General features: G+C 35.1%; 1 protein-coding gene across 1 annotated transcript in view; it reads right to left on the bottom strand.

Moving 5' to 3' along the window:
- The window catches only part of HDX (highly divergent homeobox), a 141658-nt gene extending 117151 nt beyond the window's left edge, over window positions 1-24507 (bottom strand). The window contains exons 1-2 of the mRNA XM_046673770.1: window positions 24426-24507; window positions 564-710 (exon numbers count right to left, since the gene is read on the bottom strand). Of these exons, the coding sequence (XP_046529726.1) occupies window positions 564-710 (147 nt within the window). The 5' untranslated portion in view covers window positions 24426-24507. The remainder of the gene's footprint in view (window positions 1-563; window positions 711-24425) is intronic.
- Between the last annotated feature and the right edge of the window lie 305 nt (window positions 24508-24812).

Raw genomic sequence — 24812 nt, 5'->3', positions numbered from 1 at the left:
TGTAATAAAGGAAAATTTCCTCCCTTGGGATTTCTTGTCCCTTACTCACTAACCCATTAAAATGTACGAACTTCACTTAGAAGGAGGAGGAAGTATTCATAAAAAAATGCTAGGTTTTCTTAAAAAGACAAAAATACTAAAGTCATAAATGCCTGATGAAAAAATTCAAATACAACAAGAAAATATGCTGGGTACACAACAATCCCTCTGTAAATGCATGTTTTCCTGAAATCATTTTGGAGAGTTATATCTAGGTATAGTCTAGGTTTAAAGAAAGCATGAGATCAACAACTAATCTTAAAAGAACTCATTAGTTCAAAGGACTGGGATGTTTTAAAGATATGTTTACAATGTAAAAGCTTTAGTGTTTCCAAGGTATTTATAGAAACAAATACATACTAAATGATAAGCTCTATTTTTAAAAAATATATATTTTTATACCAGGGAAATGAAGCTGTTTACAAAGTTAGTGACTTCATACCCTGATAGTTTTTCTCATATTAAGCAATTATCAGTTGTAATAAACAGCTATAAATTCGAGAGTGTAAGACCTCAATACTTACCCTGACTACACTGAAGTCCAGCTTAGTCTCCTGTGCACACTGTAATATGAGCTGAAAGCAATTTTTACTTTGATTTGTCATTCCATTTTCATAATAACGCTGTAAAATCCTTTGTTGTTCTACAGTAAATACAGAACGTAGATTCATCTAAAAATAAAAGAAGATATTCTGAAAATTGGAATAAAAATTGTGTATGTGTAGAATCTGCACACTTTTGATTTTTGACACAATTTCAGTGCTTCCAAGCTGCAAGATTTCTTTAAGTGAATTAATCTTGGTAACGGGCAATAATTTGTGTGCTAAAGGGAGACGGGTTCTCACTGAAAATTATACATATTGCGAACACCTATTGAATTTGTTCAGAAAAAAGTACCAACTTTAAAGACAAAAAAAAGAGGAAAGCCCTTATCTGGCTAGTGTCAGTGCATGGGGAAAAAAAAGATTCTTTCACTGAAATAAATATTTATGGCTAATAAAGGCAGAGATGGTGGTAGCCATACGTGGTCAATTATCAACAGGGACACTCACTGTTCTTTGTCAAGAAAGACATCTGGCATATGTCTTACAGCAAAAAGCTGTGCTGTGGAACAAAAGGGTGCTTTTATTTTTCCTCTTTCTGGGATAAAGGGGTTCTTTTTACATACTAAAACAAACCTCTCTTTAAAGCTTGAAAATAAACAAGAAGGCTTAGTGACTGTGAAAATTTCTTTGCTTTAGGCAATACTAACCGTAATAATTATTTTAATAGCTATAGTATATAAATCAAAATTCAAAATCATGTATATTTTACTAAAAATAAACCATGTAAAAACTATGTACCTTTTAATTAAATTGACACTATCATAATCAGACAAGAGAAATTAAATAAACATTTTATCCTTCCTGCAAATAGGCAAGATGTTTAATATTAAGAGAAAACAACTCTGTGAATCTCACAAATAAAAGGTAGGTCAAACTCTTTTTAAAAAGATGAATTCTAGTAGTGCATTTTATAAAGAAGAACTCTTGTAATTAGATTAAGTCAATTTCAGGTTCTTGTAGAAAGCTGTGACACCAAAATTGTTACTCCTAAAACTTGACAGACAGAAAGAAAATCCTTCCCAAGTAAAGTGTCTCTTCAAAATTGGGAAAACAGCAACAACATAAACTCTATAAAGCCAAACCAAACAGAAATCATTCTAGTATACTGGGTATGGAAATAAACAAGTATAGTGACATGGAAATAAAAAATAATTTTCCTTTCTCTGAATATTTTGAACCATAAAGCAGTCTCATAAAGAAATCAAAAACAGTCATATAGCCAAACATTGCAATTTGTACAACTTGACTTTCTTTCATGCCTACACAAATATCTATCTAATTTTAAGAAATCTGATTAGAGAAAATCAGATGTGGTTTCAAGAGGGCAGAGAAAAAATGACAGTAGAGTTTCTCCCCGGAACATTCAGAAACAAATAACTTCACTAGCTTTCTGAAGGGGAATCTCATTCAAATACACCAATGTGGAAAGAAAAACCTCTTATCTGCAACCTGACCAAATTTTCAAAGACATTTGGGTCAGTGGGTAGGGACAGTATCCATCGAATCAATATTTACTATCATGGCCGCCAGATTTCAGAGCAGGTTCCTTTTTCTAAATGGTTCAGCTACAGTTAAGAGAGGAGTCAGAAGATGAAGCTCAAATACCTGAAATACCTCATCTGGTGTGGATTTAGAAGCAAGATACTTTGGAATGAATTCTGAGGAGAGTGGTAAACGTCAATTCACCAATGCATAATCAGGGTAACGGCTCTGATCCTTTGCTGCAGGGCTGTAGTTACCACAAAAAGCACAGAGTGCCAGATATGGATGATCCCCAAGTGTGATGATACCTGCCCTAATAATATAGGAATGTTTTCCTCATGGCTGGCTATAACTGTTACACTTACCCAAGTATGATATGAACCTTAAAAAGCACAGCAGGTCCTTCCCCACTGATACCAATAGCCAAATATAGGTGACAAGTACCAAACAGATTTCTAGTGTCAACAACTCTGACAGTAGACAATGCTGTGACCTTTTTGTTTTTTTCCTTAAATTCACCAGTAATAGCAGGAAGGCCACTTTGCTCAAGTGATCTACTATTTTTCCTTCAAATGGTAGAAAGTTCATTCTTTACTACAACAACTAGATAAACTTTTGTAAGCTAGATATCTTGTCATTATCTACACTCACTTTAGTTATCTTGGTCTATTAAGTGGCAAGATATTGAATGGCTGCAAAGCCAAAGCTCTTAATAGTTTGTACAAAAATCAGGAAGAATTGTAAAAAACCTTCATTTTAAAAGTTGGGTTCTTATTTACGTGTAAGATAAAATGACAGTTTCATGGAAATTGAGATCTGTTGTGTTGCAGTAGGGAGGGTAATTGAGTCAGGGGATTAAATACTGAAATAACGAGTCATTTAGCTTTTCCCTTAAGATTTCCTAGTCTAATACTCTTTGCATTGTACCACCCACTAAGCACACGCCAGCCCATAGGAATAAGACAACCTGTGTCCTATCCTCAGCTCCACTGTGGACTATTGGGTAAATCACTTAATTTTTATGAGCATCCATTTCCTAGTCTGTAAAATGCTGGATTATATAACTTGATTACCTACCAGTCTGAATTGCTACAAATAATTTAGGATATGTGAACTCATTGTTCTTAAGTTGTAAAGCATGTTACAGGTGTAATATAATTATAGTTTTAAGTATAACTAGGCCCTTCAGTCTATCTATCATATTCTGGTATGAGATTTCTCAGGTTGCTCTAAACTTTAGAATTCCATGTTTTAATGAGGGCACAGAGCCATTGAGAGAAGATTAAATTATGCTCAGTATGTTCTATTCAAACGAGCAAAGCAATGAGTAAAATATTTTAGATTTATTGCTTCGGAAGTACTTGAAAAATACACCTTCTAGGAATGACTGCCTCCTTAGAAGTTTCAGATAGTTAAGGTTATATTTTCACACGGGAATATTTCACATAAATTCCTATATACATTGTTCTTATATATCTAACATAATACTTAAAACCAGCTCTAATAATGACCAAATAATGTCTTAACTGGTTAAATCACTTCAAAAGTACCAAAAAGCTTTACTCATAAGTATTCATTCTTGAAAAACTTGATTTTAAAAATGGGATGAGTCCATAAAATCATCACCAATCCAAATATAACACACCCTTTCCAACATCAAAAATTTAATTTTGGGGTAAGCCATTGATGTTTTTGTTGTCACTGTTTGTTTACAAGGAATTGAGCCTAGGTTAATATAACACCTTGAATATCTTTATCTGGGCCAACATGTCTCTATTAACAGTCTCCTTTTTATTCATTATTATACACTTTTAAGTTTACGTACAGTAAAGTTCACTCTTTTTGGTGCACAGTTTTATGAGTTAAGACAAACATATATGGTCATAAAACAGTTGCCACAATCAAGATACAGAACAGTTCCATCACTCCAAAAATTTTTTCCTTGTGCTACTTCTTTGTAATCCATCCCTCCAGCCAGGCCAGCCCCTGGCAACTGCTAATCTCTTCCATTAATTTTGACTTTTATTGAACATCATATAAATGGAATCATATAATATGTATTCTCCTGAGACCACAGGGTTTCCAATTTCTCTGCAACCTTGCCAACATCTGTTATCTTTTGGTTTTTTAATAATAGTCATTCGAACAGGTGTAAACACCATACACAAAAATTAACTCAAAATAGATTAAAGACTTAAACATAAGATTGAAACTGCAAAACTCCTAGAAGACAACGTAGGGAAAAATCTTCTGGACATTGGTCTTAGCAATGATTTCTCAGATATGTCACCAAAAGTATAGGCAATAAAAGCAAAACTAAAGTGGGACTACATCAAACTAAAAATCTTCTGCACAGGAAAGGAAATCATCAACAAAATGAAAAAGCAAACTAATGGGGGAAAATATTTAAAACTATATATCTGATAAGGGGTTAATAATTTCCAAAATATATAAGGAACTCCTACAAGTCAATAGCAAAAAAATCTAATTACTTAATTAAAAAATGGGCAGGGCCAGCCCCATGGCGTAGTGGTTACGTTTGGTGTTCTCTGCTTGGAGGCCTGGTTTCATGGTTCGGATCCCCAGGGCAAACCTACAACACTTGTCATTCATGCTGATGCAGCGACCCACATTTAAAATATAGGAAGATTGGCACAGGTGTTAGCTCAGGGCTAATCTTCCTCAGGAAAAAAAATGGCAAAGGGCTTGAACAGACATTTCTCTGAATAAGACATACAAATGATCAAGAGGTATATGAAAAGATGCTCAACATCATTAATTATATGAGAAATGCAAATAAAAACTACAGTGACATTGGGTGTATTTTAACTGTCATTCAGTTAAAAATATTTCCTATTTTCCATTTTTTATTGTTTAATTTAAAATATTTAAGAATTTCCAGATATCTTTGTTATTAAACTTTTTAGTTTGGTTATGATTAGAGAACACACTTTGCATGACTTCAATTGTTTTAAATTTTTTAAAGTTTGTTTTATAGTCCAGCCATAATATGGTTTCTCTTAAAGAATGTTCCATGCACACTTGAAAGGAATGTGTCTTCTGCTGTTGTTGGGTGGACAGTTCTAAAAACTTCAATTGGTTATGTTGGTTGATAGTATTGTTCAGATCTTCTACATCCTTCTGATTTTCTGACTACTTGTTCTATCAATTACTGAAAGAGGAATAATGAATCTCCAAGCATAATTGTGCACTTGTCTATTTCTATTTTTTAATTATATGTTTGCTTTTTTTTTTTTTGCTGAGGAATATTCACCCTGAGCTAACATCTGTGCCAATCTTCCTCTATTTTGAGTATGTGGGTCACCACTGACTGGTGTAGGTCTGTGCCTGGGAACTGAGCCAGGGCCAGCAAAGTGGAGTGCGTGGAATTTAACCACTAGGCTATGAGGCTGGCCCCTGAGTTTTGCTTTACGTATTTTTGAAGATCTGTTGTTAGGCACATACACACTTAGAAGTGTTACATCTTTTTGATGAATTGTCCTTTATTCATTATGGAATATCCTTCTTTGTTTCTCATGCTATTCCTTGTTCCACATTCTAATTTTTCTGATACTAATATATATACTTCAGCTTTGTTTTGAATACTCTGTCATAGTATATAATTTTTTATTATTTTACTTTTAATTTAAGTCTTTATAAAGTGAATTTCTCATGAACAGGATATAGTTGGGTTTAAAAAATTCAATATGACAATATGTCCTTTAATTAGTGTGTTTAGATCACTTACATTTAATGTAATTACAGATACAGTTGCATTTAGGCATACCATTTTAGTTGTTTTCTGTATGTTGTTCTGACTTTTTCTTCTTCTGTTCCCCTTTCTCCAACTTCTTTTAGATTATTTGAATATTTCTTGGAATGTTTTAATTCACTGGCTTTTGGACTACATTTCTTTACATATTTTTGAAGTAGTTGCTTTAGGGATTACAATAAATATATCTAATTTTTCCTTTCTACATAGTTATTATTTTATAACCTCAATTACAACCATATGGTCCCTTTACCCTCTCCCCTTTATGTTAAAGTTTTCATATGTAGAAAATCTATATACATTGAAAATCCTACCAGACAATGTTATCATTCTTACTTTCAACAGTCATATATATTTTAAGAAACTTAAGATGAGGAAAAATGGTATTTCATATTTACCCAGATATATACCATTTATTTTGCTTTTTCGTCATTCCTGAAGTTCCAAATTTTCCTCTAGTATCATTTCCATTCTGCTTGAAGCACTTCCTTTAACACTTTGTAGAGCACGTATGCTGGTGAAAAATTCTCTTAGTTTTCTTTTATCTGGGAATGTCTTTATTTCATAATCGTTATTGACGTATATTTTCACTGGCTATGGGATTCTGGGCTGACAATTCTTTTCTTTCAGCACTTTAAAGATGTTTTCCCACTGCTTTTGGTCTTCATGATTTCTCATGAGAAATCCATGGTCATTTTCAAATCCTTATTCCCCATACATGCTGTTTTTCTCTAGCTGTTTTCAACACTTTGTCTTTGGTTTTCAGCAGGTTGATCATGATGTGTTTGGGCATGATTTTATTTGACTTTAACTTGTTTCAAGTTACTTGAACTTCTGGAATCTGTAAATTTTTATCTTTCATCAAATTTGAAATTTTTCAGCTATTATTTCTTCAAATATATATTTTTTCTTCACCAATCTTTTTCCTATCCTTTTGGGACTTCAATGACATGAATACTCAACCATTTGATATCATCCCACAGGTCCTGAGGCTCTGTTTTTGTTTTTTCATCTTTTTTGTCTCTGTTGGTTAAACTGAATAATTTCTATTGATTTACCATAAAATGCGGTGACTATTTCTGCTGTGATGACCATTCTGCTATTGAGTCCATATGGTGACTTTTTAAATTTTAGATATTGAATTTCTCAGCTTCAAAATTTTCATTTTCTGATTTTTGTGTGTGTTAGGAAGATTGGCCCTGAGCTAACATCTGTTGCCAATCTTTTCTTTTTTTTTCTTCTCCCCAAAGACCAGCACATAGTTGTATATCCTAGTTGCAAATCAGTCTAGCTCTTCTATATGGGATGCTGCCACAGCATGGCCTAATGAGTGGTGCATAGGTCTGTGTCCAGGATCCGAACTGGCAAGCCTGGGGCTGCTGAAGCAGAGCACATGAACTTAAACCATTCGGCCATGGGACCAGCCCCCTCATTTTCTGTTTTTTATAGCTCCATGACTGGGATCCATCATTGGGTCAAAGCCTCAAGAGAAAAGGAGGAAAAAATACAGAAGCTCACACATATGTGGCTGCTTCTCCAAATTCTGACTCCCCTCCCCTATCTACCCACTTTCTTTACTTTTCAGAGTCCTCAGATAGTTACTTTTAAATTTTTGTCTAGAGATGTTAGCTGTAACCAGCAGGAGAGAGACACTCTAGTGAGCTTACTCCACCTTACTCAGAACTGGAACTCTAGCATTGTATTTTTTTATTCTTCTTTTTCTTTCACTGAGGAAGATACTCCCCGAGCTAACATCTGTGCCAATCGTCCTCTATTTTGCATGTGAGTCGCCACCACAGTGTAGTTGACAAGTGGTGTAGGTCTGTCCCCAGGATCCAAACTCATGAACCCAGGTCCCTGAAGCTGTGCATGCCAACCAAACTTAACCACTATGCCACGAGGCCAGCACTAGCTGTATTTTTTAAATTTAGATCAAGCTAAACTCTAAAGAACTTTGTTCTATGTCAGATTAAACCTATATTTATTCTTTGCTAAAGACAAATAGTTTGGGGCTGATATTACTGTTTGAGAATTTCAAAAAATCATGGAACCATTTTTCCGTCTCTCTCAGGAGATTTTATAAACAAAAATGTTTTATAATTATGCTTTTCAATAAATCAAAGCTTAGAAAATTTTTGAGGTAAATGAAAGGTATTAGTAATAATATTTTTAGGCATTTTCTTTTGGCATTTTAATTTTCTTCACCTTGCCAATGCATGTTTCATGCGTAATTGTATACTGTTTAGTTATTCTGCATAATTTGTTGAGAAGATATTTGAAGGTTATCCTGTTACCATTACACTTCCATTTCTAAGATGTTTTGAGTAATGAGTTATTCTGGAAAGCTAAAGTATATATTCCTTCAAGTGATAAAGCTTTATTTTTCATAAGATGGAAATATTTCTGGAAGACAATATGCACTCTCCTGACTTTTTAAACAGAGTATGAAAAGTGATTAAACTATCTTTTATGAGGCAATTTATAATGGGTCATCATTATAAGCATAATCTATTAAGTCATGTTCTAATAATTGTGTAGAGGTGTTTGTCTCTTCACTAAAAGACTTTAGATTCTTGCACATGCTTTTTATAGTTTATCTCTCACTCTTGTTGTCAGTTGTCATTTGTCATGCTGTCAATGGGCTTGCCTTTAGCAATTCCCTCTCACTCTTCTAATTTTCTATGTTTTGTTGTTTTTGTTAATTTCTTTCTTCTAATCTGGTAAAAGACAAGAGACTTTTAGGAAAGGCCTGAGAGGCTCACCCATGACTATTGTTTGGGTCTTACCTTGTAGATACTATGACACTTATTTTCCTGAGTTTTCTGGAGGTATTCTATATAAATGAGGGACTACTAGTGTGTTTATTTATTCTAGTAAAGGTCTATAATAAGTTAAAATGGTTATTTCATTTCACACACTTATGAACTATACAGTAATGGAATAGAAAGTTTGATTAAATTCAGCCCCTCTGAGCATGTGGGTATTTGGTGATGGTAAAGTAAAATGTATGGTACTAATTGTTTAATAAATTGAGTAGCTGCCATCTTTTTTGTTTATTAGTGAGAAAATAAGGCAAACAGAAACATTAGTTAAATATTAAATTATTCTTAACAACACAGAGGAAGTGAGGTTGGGGGTGAGAGAAGAACAAAGTTGTCATAGAGTTTTGAGTCTTTTGGATTGAGTGAACTTATGTATTCCGCTCCTAGGTCATTCTAGTCATTCTATCAATTTTTGTGTCCCAATGATAGACAAAGGGAAGCCAGCAGGCCAGTTTCACCACTGATGAGTTTTACAGATGAAGAATTTTACACTCAACTGTCTAATGCTAAATAATCCGCTTTGCTCTGTCTTAACGAATTAGGCAGAAGTAAGGGTATAGCAGAAGGAGAAGAATTTCCTTAACTCCACCTCACTATACTATGAGATTCTGGGAGATGGTGAGCAAATTTCCATCTTTTTAATTCTCCAGTTTGTAGAACAATGTCTAGGACATAGTAAGTGTTCAAAGCATTCCAAAGTGTTACCTCCACCTCTATTTTCTGAAAAAGTTTGTGTAGATTTGATATTATTTCTTTCTTAAATGTTTTGTAGAATTCACTAGTGTAACAATTTGGGCTTGGAGATTCCTTTGTTTTTTTTTAAAGATTGGTACTTGAGCTAACATCTGTTGCCAATCTTCTTCTTTTTTTTTCTTCTTCTTCTCCCCAAAGGCCCCCAGTGCACAGTTGTATATCCTAATTGTAGGTCTTTTGGCTTTGCTATGTGGGATGCCCCCTCAGCATGGCTTGATGAATGGTACCAGGTCCTGGCCCAGAATCTGAACCTGCAAAACCCTGGGCCAATGAAGCAGAGCACGCAAACTTAACCACTCAGCCACGGGGCCGGAGCCTTGGAGATTTCTTTAAAGAAGAATTTTAATTACAAATTCAATCTCTTTAATAGGTATAAAGTGTTCAGTTATGGTATTTTCAAACAAGCTTTGGTAATTTCTGTCTTTCGCGGAATATCTTCATTTTTTTAAGTTGTCTAATTTATAGGCATAAAGTTGTTAATAGTCTATAAGCATATTTTTTAATGTCAGTACAGTCCATAGTGATACCCTCTCTCTCATTCCTGATATTGGTAATTTCTTTCTTCTCTCTTTTTTCTGTACTGTCATTTCTCAAAAATCCAGCTTTTGGTTTCATTGTATTCTCTATTTTCTATTTCATTTATTTCTGCTCTTATCATTATTTGCATCCTTTTGCTTGTTTTGGGCTTAATCTGCTTTTCTACTTATAGTTTATTAAGGTGAAGCTCAAGCAATAGATTTTCAAGCTTTCTACTTTTCTACTATAAGGGTTTAATGTTCTATATTAACCTCTAAGCACTAACTACATTGCACATATTTTGATATGTTGCAATTTCATTTTCACTGATTATAAAGTGCTTTCTAATTTCCCTTGTGGGTTCTCCTTGACTAATTGGTTACTTACAAGTGTGTTGTTTAGCTTCCAATTATTTGGGGATTTCCAAGATATCTTTCTTTTATTGATTTTTAGTTTAATTCTTTTATGATCAAAGAACACCGCTCATATGATTTCAATTTTTTAACTTTTGATAGTTTGTTTTATAACTCAAAATATGTTCCATGTTGATCAATTTTCCATGTGCATCTGGGAATAACGTGCATCCTGTTCTTACTGGGTGGAGTGTAATAGTCAATTAGGTCGAGTTGGTAGGGTGTTGTTCAAATCTTAAACAGTTATTGATTTTCTCTCTACTTGTTTCAGCAGTTACTGAGAGAAGGTGTTAAAATCTCTGAATATAATTGTATATTAGTCTGTTTCTCACTTCTGTTTTTGTCAGTTTTTGCTTCATATATTTTAGAGCTCCATTATTAGGTAAATAAATATTTATGATTTTTATGTTCTTTTAATGAATTGATCCCCTTATCAATATGAATGACCTTCTTTATCACTGATAATATTTTTTTCTCTGAAATCTTCATCTGATATTAATGTAGTCAGCTTTCTTTTGATTAGTATTTCATGATATATCTTTTTTTATTCATTTATGTTTAGCTATTTACTGTGTTTTATTTAAAATGAGTTACTTGTAGACATTATATAGGTGAGTTAAAGCCTAATGTGACAATATCTGCCTTTTAATTGGTATGTTTAGACCATTTTGCAATCAATATGATCATTCATATGGTTGGGCTTAAATCTACAATCTTGCTATTTGCTTTCTATTTGTCTCATTTGTTCTTTGTTCCTCTTTTTCTGACTACTTTGATAATAACTAACTATTTTTTATAATTCTATTTCATCTTTTTGGTTAGCTCATCGCTCTTTGTCATGTTACTTTAATAGTTATTTTAGTGACCACGGTATACAACTCTAACTTATTATCAAGATAATTTGCCATGATACTATATATACTACTTCACATATAGCAGAAGAATCTTACAATAGTATACTTCTATTTCTGTTTTACTGGCCTTTGTGCTATTGTTGTCATACATTTTGCTTTTATATATGTTATAAAAACCCCAACAAATTGTTAGTTTAAAAATTAAAGTTATCTTTGAGAGTTAATAAAAATTAAACAATCGTATCATATTCATAATTTACTTACACATTTATTATTTCTAGTGCTCTTCATTCCATTGTATAGGTCCATATTTCAATTTGGTATCATTTTCTTTCTGCTGAAGGATTTCCTTGAACATTTTTGGTAGCGTATATCTCCTGGCAATGTGGTTTTTTTTTTCATACGAGTAGGGAAGCTTTTATTTTTGCTTTGATATTTTGATACAGAATTCTAGGTTAACAGATTTTTTTCTTTCAGTACTTTAAAGATGTTGCTCTATTTCCTTCTGGGTGCATTGTTTTCAATGAGATGCCTCCTGTCATTCTAATGTCTGTTCCCTTGTACATAAGGTGTCCCCTCTCCCCATCTGCTTTAAGATTTTCTTTTTTCTCTGGATTTCAGCAATTAAATTATGAGATGCCTGTGAGTCGTTTTCTTCAGCTTTCTTCTTCTTGAGATTTGTTGAGCTTCTTGACTTATGTGGGTTCATAGTTTTCATCAAATTTAGAAACTTTTCAATTGTTAATTTTAATTTTTTCTTCCCCTTCTCACCTTCTGGGACTCAAAAAATATGTATGTTACATTGAATGATATTGTCTCACAGCTCACTGTTGCTCCATTCATTTTTTCCATATTTTTTCTGTTTTTCATTTTGGATAATTTCTGCTTGTATGTATTCAAGTTTACTTTTTCTTCTACTGTAGCTAATCTGCTATCAAAACCAGAGAGTGCATTTGTCATTTCATATACTGTAGTTTGTCTCTAGAATTTCAATTGGATCTTTTAATAAGTCTTCCATTTCTCTCTTCATCATGCTTGTGCTTTCCTCTACTTTCTTGAACATAGAGAATACAGTTATAACAGCTGTTTTAACATTATTCTCTACTAATTGTATAATCTATTATTTTTCATTTCTTTTTTACAATTGCTTTTTCACCACAGAATGAGCTGTGTTTTCCTATTTCTTTGCATGCTCGGTAATTTTTCATTTAATGACAGATATTGTGAATTTTGTGGTTGGGTATTGGATGTTTTTGTATTCTTTAAATATTTTAGGCTTTGTTCTGGGATCTGTTTAAATTACTTGGAAATGGTTTGATTTTTTTGAGGTTTTCCTGTGTTAGGCAAATCTAGAATTGCCTTTAGTCTAGGACTAATTTGTCCCGAATCACTAAGGCAATACCCTTCTGAGGACCTTCCTAGATGCTCCACGGGAATATAAAGTTTTCCAGTCTGGTTGTTAGGAATGTGAACTATTCCTGGTCCTGTGTGAACTCTGAAGATTATTTTTCTGATCCTTTCTAGTGGTTCTTTCCCTGTCCTCAATAGTTTCCTCACACACTGGTGCTGATCAGTATTCAACCAAAGACTCGAGGGGTGCTTCTACAAGTCTCCAGAGCTCTCTCTATGTGCAGTTTTCTCGTCTCTGTAAGCTTTCTCCTCTTCAGTACTCTATCCTTCAAGAATTCTAGCCACTGTTCCCTCCCTGAACTCTGTCTCCTCAACTCAGAGAGACTTCTAGGCTGTTTGGGTTCCCTTTTCCTTGGCTATGGTCTGGATACTTTCTCCACGCAGTGAATTGGGACACTTAAAGGGCTCATCTTGTTTGTTTCTCTTCTCTCAGGAATCATGGTCCTTTGCTGCCTTCCATTGAATGCCTGAAATCTATTGTTTCATATATATTTTTACTGATTTTGTGTTTGTTTTTAGATATTTAAAATGAGAGGATAAATTCTGTTCCTGTTACTTCATCATGGCTGCAAGCAGTTCAGGTGGCCTTTTGGAGCAGTGGAGTAGGAACACTACATTAGGAGTCAAGACACCTCCATTCCTATTAAGCTTCACTACTTGCTAGTTTTGTGACCTTAGAAGATATAATTGACCTCTTGGGCCTCAGTTTCCTCATCTGGAAAATGGTGCTATAAAACCTGTCACACTCTTCTTCATATGATGAGTTATCTTCATTAAAATACTTGGTAAACTGTAATGTGCTATGTTAAATCTATTTTTGTTAATAGTTAACATTTATGTAACCAACTGGTCATTCCTACCAGGAATACTTATTTTAACATATACCAAGCCACTCCCACATTATTTGTATATAAACCTCAAATGAAGGAAAAATATATTATCATATTATCATGGCAAAAGGAAGACTGATCCTATGAAGTCATTCTATGTGATGAGAGTTTGATCTCTTAAAATTCTGGAGAATGTAAAAATTAAGCACAACACCAAAGGATATGGTATTCATGTATACGGATACCTCTGCATAATTTTTTAATGTAAATTTCATATTGAAAATAAAAGGATATCATATTAAACTAGATCAATTTTTCTATTAAAAACTAAGTTATTAAACAGTGTTTTATTTAGCAAGAGCTTGAATAAATATACAATAATGAACTGACACTTTGAACTTAATGAAATTTGAACATGTGTAAAAGAATTGCTATTGAAAATCTGTTCTCAGAAGCTGTCATTTTAATCTGTCATTTACATTTAATGATCCTCATCTTTACAAAAAGCAGTTCTCTATTTATCTTATTTAATAATTAACTTTCCACAATTTGCAGATATTGCAAAAAAATCAATTTCAGAATCTTCTAAGCACAAGGTCTAGTAACAGACATTGTGTCTATTCTAATACTATGAAATAATACTTATTATTTGTTTATTGGGCTATAATTACTGAAATGCATTGCACAGAGCTCTTATCTTCCATTTTAGAGATATAATTGGCCTCTATCACTTAGGTGGAAATATGAAACAGGAAATTTTAACAGCAACCTGTCATTGACTTTCTCAGAGCACAAAGAATTTGTACACTGCCCTCACTTTAAAAAACACAAAGATTCTATGTAATTAATATTCATATTTTCATCTATATAAAAGCTAAAAATATATTCATAATGATGGGCACAAATTGCAAGATAATTTTATCTATACACTCTCCCTATAAATATATGAAAATAGAGACATCTACAGAGACATCTACCTCTACAACAACATATCTAATGTCTAAATTCAAAGGGGATTAATGCTTATTTTTTAAAAACCACTAGCAAGTAGATAAGCTAGATCTCAGATTGTTTCATCAATTTTAAGAATTTATTAGCTTTTAATGGTACTTGCCTTTATCACAAAGCGGTAATATGTTAAAATAACAGAATACCTTTAAACTACAAATACTTTATCAAACACTCAGATATCAAAACTCATAACAAAATTAAAAAGATCAATTTCAAACAGATAATCGTTTGGACAACAGGAGCATAAACAGCGCCTCAGTGGATAAGTGATTTCCTGTTGTTTTTAGCTCTGCTTTTATACAATCCCTTACGCATACACCTATACAGACTATATGACAACTAATGACCGTAATATATAGCATCTCCTGATGAGCTAAATAGAACCTTGATCCATACATATTTGTTGAATAAACTGTTTCTTTTTATATTTCTAGCCCCAAGCAAATTGTGCAAGTAGATCATTTCTATCTTTCACTAATAAAAGTGTTTCCACTGCCACAAGCATTGACCACTAATATCTTGCAATTCACATCCTAGGTTAATACCTTTAAAATGTAGATTGCATTTTCATTTACTTTTGAGGGAAGCTCTATAAAATTTCCCATAGCTGCACATTGAAAAAATTATTGTTAATAAATTATTCATTAGATCAAAATAATCTAGATGTCTCTTGGATTTCACTATACTGTGAATTTCTTCTTAATAGTTCTCTCCTAACCTTTTTTTCATCATCCACATAACTCCATCCTACCCTATCCTAATTCCTCTCTCACCCCACTCCCAGCAAGAATTTGACTGGTAATTAAAATTTGTTTTAAAAGGTTAAAGACGTATTTCTTCACTTGGATTAGATATTCTTTCGGTGTTTTGCGAATCAGATTTACATAGTATATGTTAAGATTTAAGGGTAGTTTTACTTAAAAGCAAAGAGATGGACTATTTGGTTCTCTTATACCTTCCACTCCTGATTTTACTGCAAAAGACTGTAAAAACTTAGAGGAAAAAAGTATACATTTTGTTCTTTGGGTGTTAGAGGAAGATTCCTCAAAGCATGCCATCCAGTGGTAAGAGAGTAGTCCATAGATACACACATACATAGTGTTAAAATAATATACACACATATTTAATTCATCAAATTGTAAAAGCATAAATTTATCCCCACAAATACTTTTAATAGACTAAGAAGCTGCTTAATGACTTAAAAGCCTCATGGAGCACAACTCAAATCTGAGGGCCCCCAGGTAAAGCCCTTTATTTTTGCTTCCTTTGAAAGAAAAAAAACCAAAAACAAAATCTTTCTTATTCTGCCAAAATCTATATTTGGGCCTCTGTTTGAGGAATTCTGCCTTAAGGTACTCAATTCATTCCATTAAATGTCTTTTAATTGTGATTTATGACTATGAAATCGGGTTTGTCTTTATACCTGGTGGAAAGGCTCTGTGTATGAGTGAATGCATGCATAGTGTGGGGGTTTTGCCAAGATTACGAGCAAAATAAAAACCACAAATTTAAAAATTGTCACAAAACTTGCAGACCTCTGAAAATATGTCCTTGAACCCCTAGGGCTCTTCAGACTTCAGTTTGAAAGACACTGCCTTATGTTAAGCCTGTGACACTAAGATAGAAAACATATGCTATTGCCAAAACAGAGTCGTGCGTATGTTTAAAGAATGGGATTAACATTGACCTCTAATGTTTTTGTTGGCACTGTATTTCTCCTGCCTAGTCATATTTCTCACATGGATTTGAGACACAAAAGGGGAGATTGTTACACAACTAATGTGCTTCTGGTATTTCATCACAATTATATTCCTTAGTGTTAATCAGACCAGATCTGAACACATGGAATATACTGTCCAGGGTTTGATCATGAGGATGTTCAGGTATTGTTATTTATATTAATCAAATTAAATTAATATTTAATTCAGGTAACCTGATAACCATTTGCAAGAAGATTCTCAAAGCTGGTTAAACTACAGCTTCACCTGTGAATCGTAAGACCACAAATTGCTCCCGTATACTTTGCAGTAGTGAGAAATCAAAGCAAAACTTTTTGCAAAATGACCCTTTCCTCTCCAAGTCACTGCTCTCAAAAGTTGCCAGTATGTAAATGTATTACCAAAGATATTTTGACAACTTACTAATCCATTTAAATGTATTTATTAAGCATATTTTGCATACATAACACCATTAATGTACTGTGTTCTGAACGTAAGTCTTAAACCAATTTCAAAGGGGTCAAGAGAGTCAAAAGAACAAAAGTGTTTCTCAATAATTTCTTTATTACTTCTCTTTAAAGTTGAAGGTTAGAAAGTGGGCAATGAATGGTAGCGATGGTAGTTATTAAGATACTGTTTTCTTACGAAAAGCTTACACAATTTTGAGGGCTTTGCCTGAACTTAATATTTTTTTATTAATGTATGGATTTAATAACTTCTCAAAATCTAATTAATAAACAGAATCATAGAATTTTTAAGCTGGAAATACCTTCATATATTATAAAGATTATGCTTTCATTTCAGCTAAGTAAACTGAGGGCCAGAGATATGAAGTAACATTTCATAACTTGTTTTACAAAAAATGTCTAGTGTATTTCATAAGCTCTTTAATGTCTAATTCACTTTGTCCAACATCTAGCATATTATAAAAAACAAACTTACTAAATAAGTGCTTTTGAGGGTGATGATAGATATCAACTAAAGGACAATCTTATTTTTTTTTAAAGATTGGCACCTGAGCTTACATCTGTTGCCAGTCTTTTTTTCTTCTTTTTCTTCTTCTTCTCCCCAAAGGCCCCCAGTACATAGTTGTATATTTTAGTTGCAGGTTCTTCTAGTTGTGCTATGTGGGTCACTGCCTCAGTGTGGCCTGATAGGCGGTGCTAGGTCCACGCCCAGGATCTGAACTGGGGAAACTCTGGGCCCTTGAAGCAGAGCGTGCAAACTTAACCACTCAGCCACAGGGCCGGCCCCAGCACAACCTTGACTATATCAATTTGTTAGGATTGCTGTAACAAAGTACCAAAAACTGAACAGCTTAAACAGAAATTTATTGTCTCGCAGTTCTGAAGGCTAGGAGTCTGAAATCAAGGTGTTGTTAGAGTTGGTTCCTTCTGAGGACTGTGAGTTAAGGATCTGCTCTAGGCTCTCGCTTTGGCTTTTAAATAGCCATCTTCACATTCACATGGCATTGTCCCTGTATGTGTCTGTATGCAGATTTCCCCCTTTTATAAAGACATCAGTCATATTGGATCAGGGGCCTACTCCAGTGTGACCTTATCTTAATGTAACTAACTACATCTGCAATGATCCTATTATAAAATAAGGTCATATTCTGAGATACTGGAGGTTAAGACTTCAACACATGAATTTTGGGGGAGAGAGGGACACAATTTAACCCATAACACTGACTAACTGATTATTCCAATAACAAGATTAGAATCTGACTATCAGACAAAAAGGCCATCAACTCCTGTGCCCCACACCAGAGATATCTACATCCTAATTCCTGGAACTTGTGAATATGTTAGATTCCATGGCAAAAGTGGATTAAGGTTGCAGGAGGAATTAAAGCAGCTAATCAGTTGATTTTAAAATAAAGAGATTATCCTAGATTATCTGAGTGGGCCCAATGTAATCATGAGGATCCTTAAATGTGGAAGATGGAGGCAGAAGAGTAAGTGTCAGAGTGATGCAACGTGAAAAAGATTTGATCAACCATTGTCAGCTTTAAAGATGGAAGGGGGCTACAAGTCAAGGAATGTGAGTACCCTCTAGAAGCTGGAAAATCTAAGGAAACAAATTCCTTCCTAGAGCCTCTAGAAAGGAAAGCTCTTCTGACACCTTGATTTTAACCCAATGAGACCTATCTCCGACCATCAGAATTGTAAAATAATGTATGTGTTGTTTTGAACCACTACATTTGTGGCAATTTGTTACAGCAGCAAGGAGAAAACTAATACACTTCTTCTTGAAGTTATTAGTGACTGTGACTCCAATACATCTATATTCTTCAGTAACATTCTATTGACAAGTCAAGTAATTAGGATAAGTATCATTTCAATGGTAAAGCCATTACGATCACTTAAATAAGTGTGTTCCCTTACACTCTTAACAATTTTACCCATCACATAGGTGTAGCTATCCTCTTAATGAGATAATGTTGAATCCAGAATGGAGCAAAGCTTATGTATGTTAGCCAGATAATATTTTGATTACATATTTCTTTACACATGTGAAAATGGACAAAAGGAAATTCAGAGTTTTTTCTATGACTACCAGCTCTTAAAAGTCTAAGTTGCACAGGAAGTCATATTTCACTTTACATTAGTGCTTCTCAGACCTTAATGTGACTATGAATCACCTTGGAATCTTACTAAGATGCAGATTCTGATTCAGTAGGTCTTGGGTGGGGCCAGAGATTCTGCAGTTTCTCAGTAGTTCCCAGGTGATGCCCACGCTGCTACTCCATGGAACACGCTTTGAGTAGCAAGGATTTAATAGATACAGATGCACCAAACCTTACCAGAAAAGTAAATTGGCTCCACATCACAATTGATACTGAGTTCAAAAAAAGTCTCTCTCTACATTAAGTAATAAAAGTTGGAAAAAGGAAAAAAAAACTCAAATTGACCTTTGGCATCTTTTAAGCATTCATTGGTGATAAAAGTGATACTATGGGTTCTAAATAAAATACCTGACTGACTATTTCAATAATTTACATACATATTCAAAAATAACTTTATCTTGTGTTAGAATAGTGGAGATAAGTCAAGGCTGAGCATTTTAAACCTAATGTAATACTTCCCACTAATACAGAATATATTTCTTCTTTGACATTTTACAATGCCCCGGATCTCTTCCAATTGTTGCTTTGTTGAGGAGATTTCAACACAGCAAGTGATTGGTCTACGAAAAGGCAAAGATATTTGGAGAATGGGTCTCAGATAATTACTTTCCTAAATGGCATAGCTATTTCATCCATAAAATACACGATAGACAGACCAAGCTAACCAAGTAAGAAAGTATAATATATAAAAAAGTATATTAAAGCAACATATTAGTGTGGTAGAAAACATCTCATAATTATCTTTTCATTAAACCCAATGAAGAAACACTTTCACCATTGCTTGGTACTTGACAGTAGTAAAGAATACAGGATTGGGTCTACATGCCTTCTGCCACAGAAGCCATTGGTGGTCAGTACAATGATCATTTTCTCCTAAACCTCAGCCTTGCTATTAAAGATTTTCATCTCCACTAAGAGAAAAGGAAAATGTCATAGGCATTAGACACTCAGAAAGAGAAAAATGTTAGGGGGAAATTATACACACTCACACACACACAATTTTTAAAAACAATAAATAAAGACAGGCCTCACTCTAGTTCTCCAATCTATAACCTAGGAGTTAAGAGTGCAGCCTCTAGAATGGCACCTGCTTTAAAGTGCTAGCTCTGCTACTTACTATTTGTATGACCTTGGGTAAGACAAATGCTTGTCTACATGAGAAAAGTATCTACCCAGGGCATGTAAGTCACATGTTTGCATGGCTGTTTTAAGAACCTTAAATAAATTGTCCCCAACTGCAAGGGAAGAGAGGTTAAGAAAACGTTTTTCTGAATTTTTGCCACTCTGACAAACAACACGTTTAAAGAGTGTAAGGATCAACCTATTGGACATAAGTCTAGTTATAAAACAATAAGAGACCAAGAAGGTAGGGCAGCTGCTGTTGTAGATTTCATTACAGATGATAGATGTAAAGTATAGCATTTAATTGACACAATACAATCTTATTTATTCAGTTGCCATCCACTTAGATCTCTGGTTAATCCAGACAACTTTGCTACTAGTTGGCACAAGCATGACTCCATTTGCACAGACAGGTTTCAATTTATTGTCTTGAACTTTTATGCAGAGTGGAAAGATCTCAGGATGCTAGTGACAGCTTCTGAATATACTAACCTCTCCAGTTGCCTTCTTATGCAGAATATATCTCCCTAGAACTTTCACTGTTTACTTCCAAACCAGTATGCCTAGACATAGTGTACTCGATGCAAGTATATTAAGACACCACCAATTTCATGTTTAGCTAACTGACTCCACTGTAAAGTTAAAAGCAACAATTCAAGTATTTTTATCTAGTTGGAGATTATACTACACAAAACTATAATTTCCTCTGGAAGTACAATGCAGTTTTCAAAGCGAAATTAATTATATTTTTTAAAAATATATTTTATACAAAATTTCATGCCATCTTTTTCAACTAAGACTGAGAGAGTGTATTTTAATAAAATACCTAAAAAGAAATGTAAGTATACACCCTTTGGGCAAGCTTAGAAATCACTGATTTGTAGAAGTAGTATGGTGTTCATGGAAAACATCATGGTATAAAACACACACGTGCATGTGCACACACACACATACCTATACTCACACACACACACACACACACACACACATATTGGGCTGAGACTCTAGAGATTTAGATCCTCGCTAAAGCTCTGCCAAAAATTCACTGCATAATAACTTGGTCAAGTACAGCTTGGTGATTAAGAGTCAAAAAGACCTATGTTTGCATCCTGACTGTGACATTTTGTAGCCGTGTGTCCCTGGGAAAGTCAACTACTTTGAGCCTCTGTTTTCTCATTGTTAAAATGGGAAATAATACTAGAAACTATCTCAGAAGGATGCTGTGAGGTTTAAATGTGATAACATACATGAAGTTGTTAGCACAATGCCTGGCACTAAGTGCTTAATAAATATTAGCATTTATAAATGGTGGTAAGGTACTTCATGTCTCTGGGCTTCAGCTTCCTCATATGTAAAATAGGGGGATTGGCTTGTCATTAGAAAATCCCTTCCAGCTCAAACTTACAACTTAAATGAGAAAGTCCAATGCTATCCTCTCATTCAGACAAGAATTCTAAAATAAATCTTAAAACACAAACTTCACACTCTTATTTTTTTTTCATATTTTATTTTAAGCTCTCTAAAATGAGCACCATATTCCTAAGCATTACATTCTATGTAGAGGGTGCTTTACCTTTGAACAGTTCTGTCTATTGGTCTACATGTAAACATCCAAGTAAATCTTATTAATTACTATGCAAGCGTGGAACAAGGTAAAATACTTTGAGGGGATTCACATAATGTAGGTAATAAGAGAAAAAGTCAAGAAGAAAGGATCTTTCCCATATAGTAAATAACATTCACAGTTCACTGACAATAATCTGTGACAACAATTTTCAAATTTACAGATTATAATATCCTTCTGAACTGCTTTTCATCCATGTTTCTAAACCACAAACCTTGATGTGATATTGCGATGATGCCTCAAAGTAAAGCAGCAGTGAAAATGAAACCTTTAAAAAGGGTCTATATTAAACCACGATCACACTTTCTTTCAAATAAAACTGAGATCCATGGAACAATGTAGTTTGAAGCCCAAGGGGAAGAAAAGTGACAACTCATATGCTACATAATAGCAATTATGGCAACCATCACAATGATTAGCTCTGATTCAAGAGAGGCACAAATAAAAACTGTAAGTGATGGTTAATGTAAAGCAGCAATTGCAAGATATATTGCAATAAAAAGTGACTAATTAAAGCAGAAATTGCAAGATATATTACAATAAAAAGTGAATAATTTATAGATTTTAAGAGAAGATACATAATGCAATGTAATCAAAGAGATATACAGAAAAATAGAAATTAGTATTTCTCAAACTAAGAAAATTACAGACAGAACCACTTCCGGAATAACGTTTCCTTGGTCTTGTTTATGAGGACAGAATATATTTGGAGGCCATCCATTATATAGAAATGTCCATATAGTCTTTTCTCTAACTCAGATTCAGGTTTCTTCAGTCACAAGAGGGTCCCTTGCCTGACCAACGATTAATGTTTTCACATATATACAGTTCTCTCTATAACAGTATTACTTCATTTCCCAAGAAATCGGGAAACAAAGACCATATATGGCTATAGATATTTCAAATAGTCATCCAGGTGCTGTGGGCAGAGGATAAAGAAGTACATAGCATGGTCCCAACCCTTAAGAAGGGGTTTAAAATCAAGCTGAAGAGTCTAGTCTAACACTTACACACACAAAAAAAACATATAATAAGACAATATAAAGCATGCTATAAGAAAGTGACAAATACAAAAACTGATGTAAGAGTTCCAGAAAAGGTGAGCTTAATATGGGTTGGCTTAGACTTGGAAAGCACTTATGGAGCGGTGTAACTTAAGTTGAGCTTCCAAAGTGGGTAAGATATGAATAGGCAGAAAAGAAGGTATCCCAGGTGAAAGAAACGGTAACAGTGCAAGGAGCAAAATTCCGGAGGTAGATTGGGGACATTAAGGAGAGTTGTGCACTGAAGAATAAAGTAAAATTAGGTTCCTGTGGTACAATGAAGCCAGATTATGAGGCTCTTTGCAATCCAAGTGGAACTGGGATTAGAACAAAAGAAAATAGGGAGCCAAGAATATTTTGGTGAAGAAAAATGGCTGGGTGAAAGAAGTGTTCATGGATCATTAGTCTGAAGGGATGAATTAGGGATTTGGCACACAGGTAAGGGCTGGCTAGGAGGCTACTGGAGTGACTAGATGGCTGGTGATGAGAGTTTAGATTGTAGAATAAGGGAAGAATGGTAGGAGAGAGTTTTCAAAGGAAGATTCACCAGGACTTGATAACCCCTTAACTATAAGAAATGGAGAAAAATCCAGATTCCTCTGTGAAATAGAGTTCATGATCAGACAGTGGAGGAGAATTAGTAACACTACTGAACGATTTCTCCACCAAGGACAGACAGGCAGGTTGTTCTTCACAGTTGCTGAGTAATATAGCCCCCCTAAAAGAAGGAGAGTTGGACAGGGTCTCTCAAAGTAGGATTTGACTTTGGTGGTTCTAACAGAAACACACAGGAAGAAGATAGAAGGACTTAGCACTAAACCTGAAACAGAGACCAAGGCTTTATGAGACCATTCCAAGACAGAAAAAAGACAAGAAAGGAAAAGTTCTTATTCTGAGTCTCCACAATGGACCTCACTCTGAATCTCTCCGGCCAGTTTTAAGTTTCCAAATCACTGAGTGGCACCCCAAATCAGAGTTCTTTGAAGATGAAAAGTTGGTTTCACTTGAATAATTAGTGTTTTTTTTTCTTCAAGTGGTTTCTCACCTCAGCGATTTCTATTCTACAAATACCTCTCCGAGTTCTATTATTCCAAACCTGATACCTGCAGGTTAAGAATTTGCCTTCTTAAATTCCTCAGGCCAGATTCAAAGTAACTGGCAGATCCCTCTCTATCAACTGGAGCTTGAAACATCACACTGTCAACTCCCCAACCCTTCCCATATTCTGTCCAGATAGAGCTCAGCCCCACCTCCTCAAGCGAAACGGAAAAAGCGCCTGCGCAAACTCCACGCCTATTCTCCTCGCCCTGAACCGTCCCCCCGCCCCCCCGCCCCACAAGTTGTTAATGCGCAGGCGCAGCAACCTCAGTGCTTTTTGAGTAAGGCTGTGAGAAATCTACTGTCCAGTGAAAGCTAGAAGTGGTAGAATTCACCGCCCCCCTCCTTTCTTCGGTGGCAGAGGCGCCACTTCTTCCTGCTCCGGGGCCAGAAGCGGGTCTCAAAGGTTGCCCTTTCTCAGCAAGGTCCTTCGCTCTCTGGCAATGCACACTGTATCCCTACACTCAGCTTGTTTCTAACCTCACGCTGCCGCCAGCCTTCGCTCGGAGGGTAGAGGCAGTTGGCTCCCCAAAAGCCGCACCAGTTTGTTGGCAGCCTCTTTAGGCCTCTGAACCTACGCACCGCCCCCCCCCCCCACCTCCCCACCACCACTGGGCAGAGCATTAGCTAGGTGCCTTGCTCGCCCTCCTTCGCCCTTCACATCCACCCAGGCTGGGTGCTTACCTCGGGCGTGGTGCGGTCACGGGAGGGATCAGAGGATCCCAGATCAGATCAGTGCTGGGGCAGGCAGATTCAGCGAGATTTTTCCTGGGTCTCCACTGCCTTCTCAGACAATGAAATCAACGTGTCCGATCATCAATTCTCATCATGATCGTGACGTCACAAAAGACAGCGGCCAATGGGAGCCCGAGATCAGCTCCGGACAGTCCCTGGCCTCAGCCCAAAAACCCAAGAGTAGGGAGGGGAGAAGAGAGATAAGATAGCTGCCTGCAGTGGGGCTGTCTCTTCCTCGAACATATCAGCTGCGTCCAAGGCCAGGCCTCTCTGTACCTCTCTCTTCCTGAATAGCTGTGAACGTTCAGCATCCCTGTGACTATAGTAGTTATATGC

This window comes from Equus quagga, chromosome 10 (assembly GCF_021613505.1).
Source record: "Equus quagga isolate Etosha38 chromosome 10, UCLA_HA_Equagga_1.0, whole genome shotgun sequence".
NCBI classification, from domain to species: domain Eukaryota; kingdom Metazoa; phylum Chordata; class Mammalia; order Perissodactyla; family Equidae; genus Equus; species Equus quagga.
Note: the sequence above shows the minus strand (reverse complement) of the source record. Positions and strands in the feature narration are given on the sequence as shown.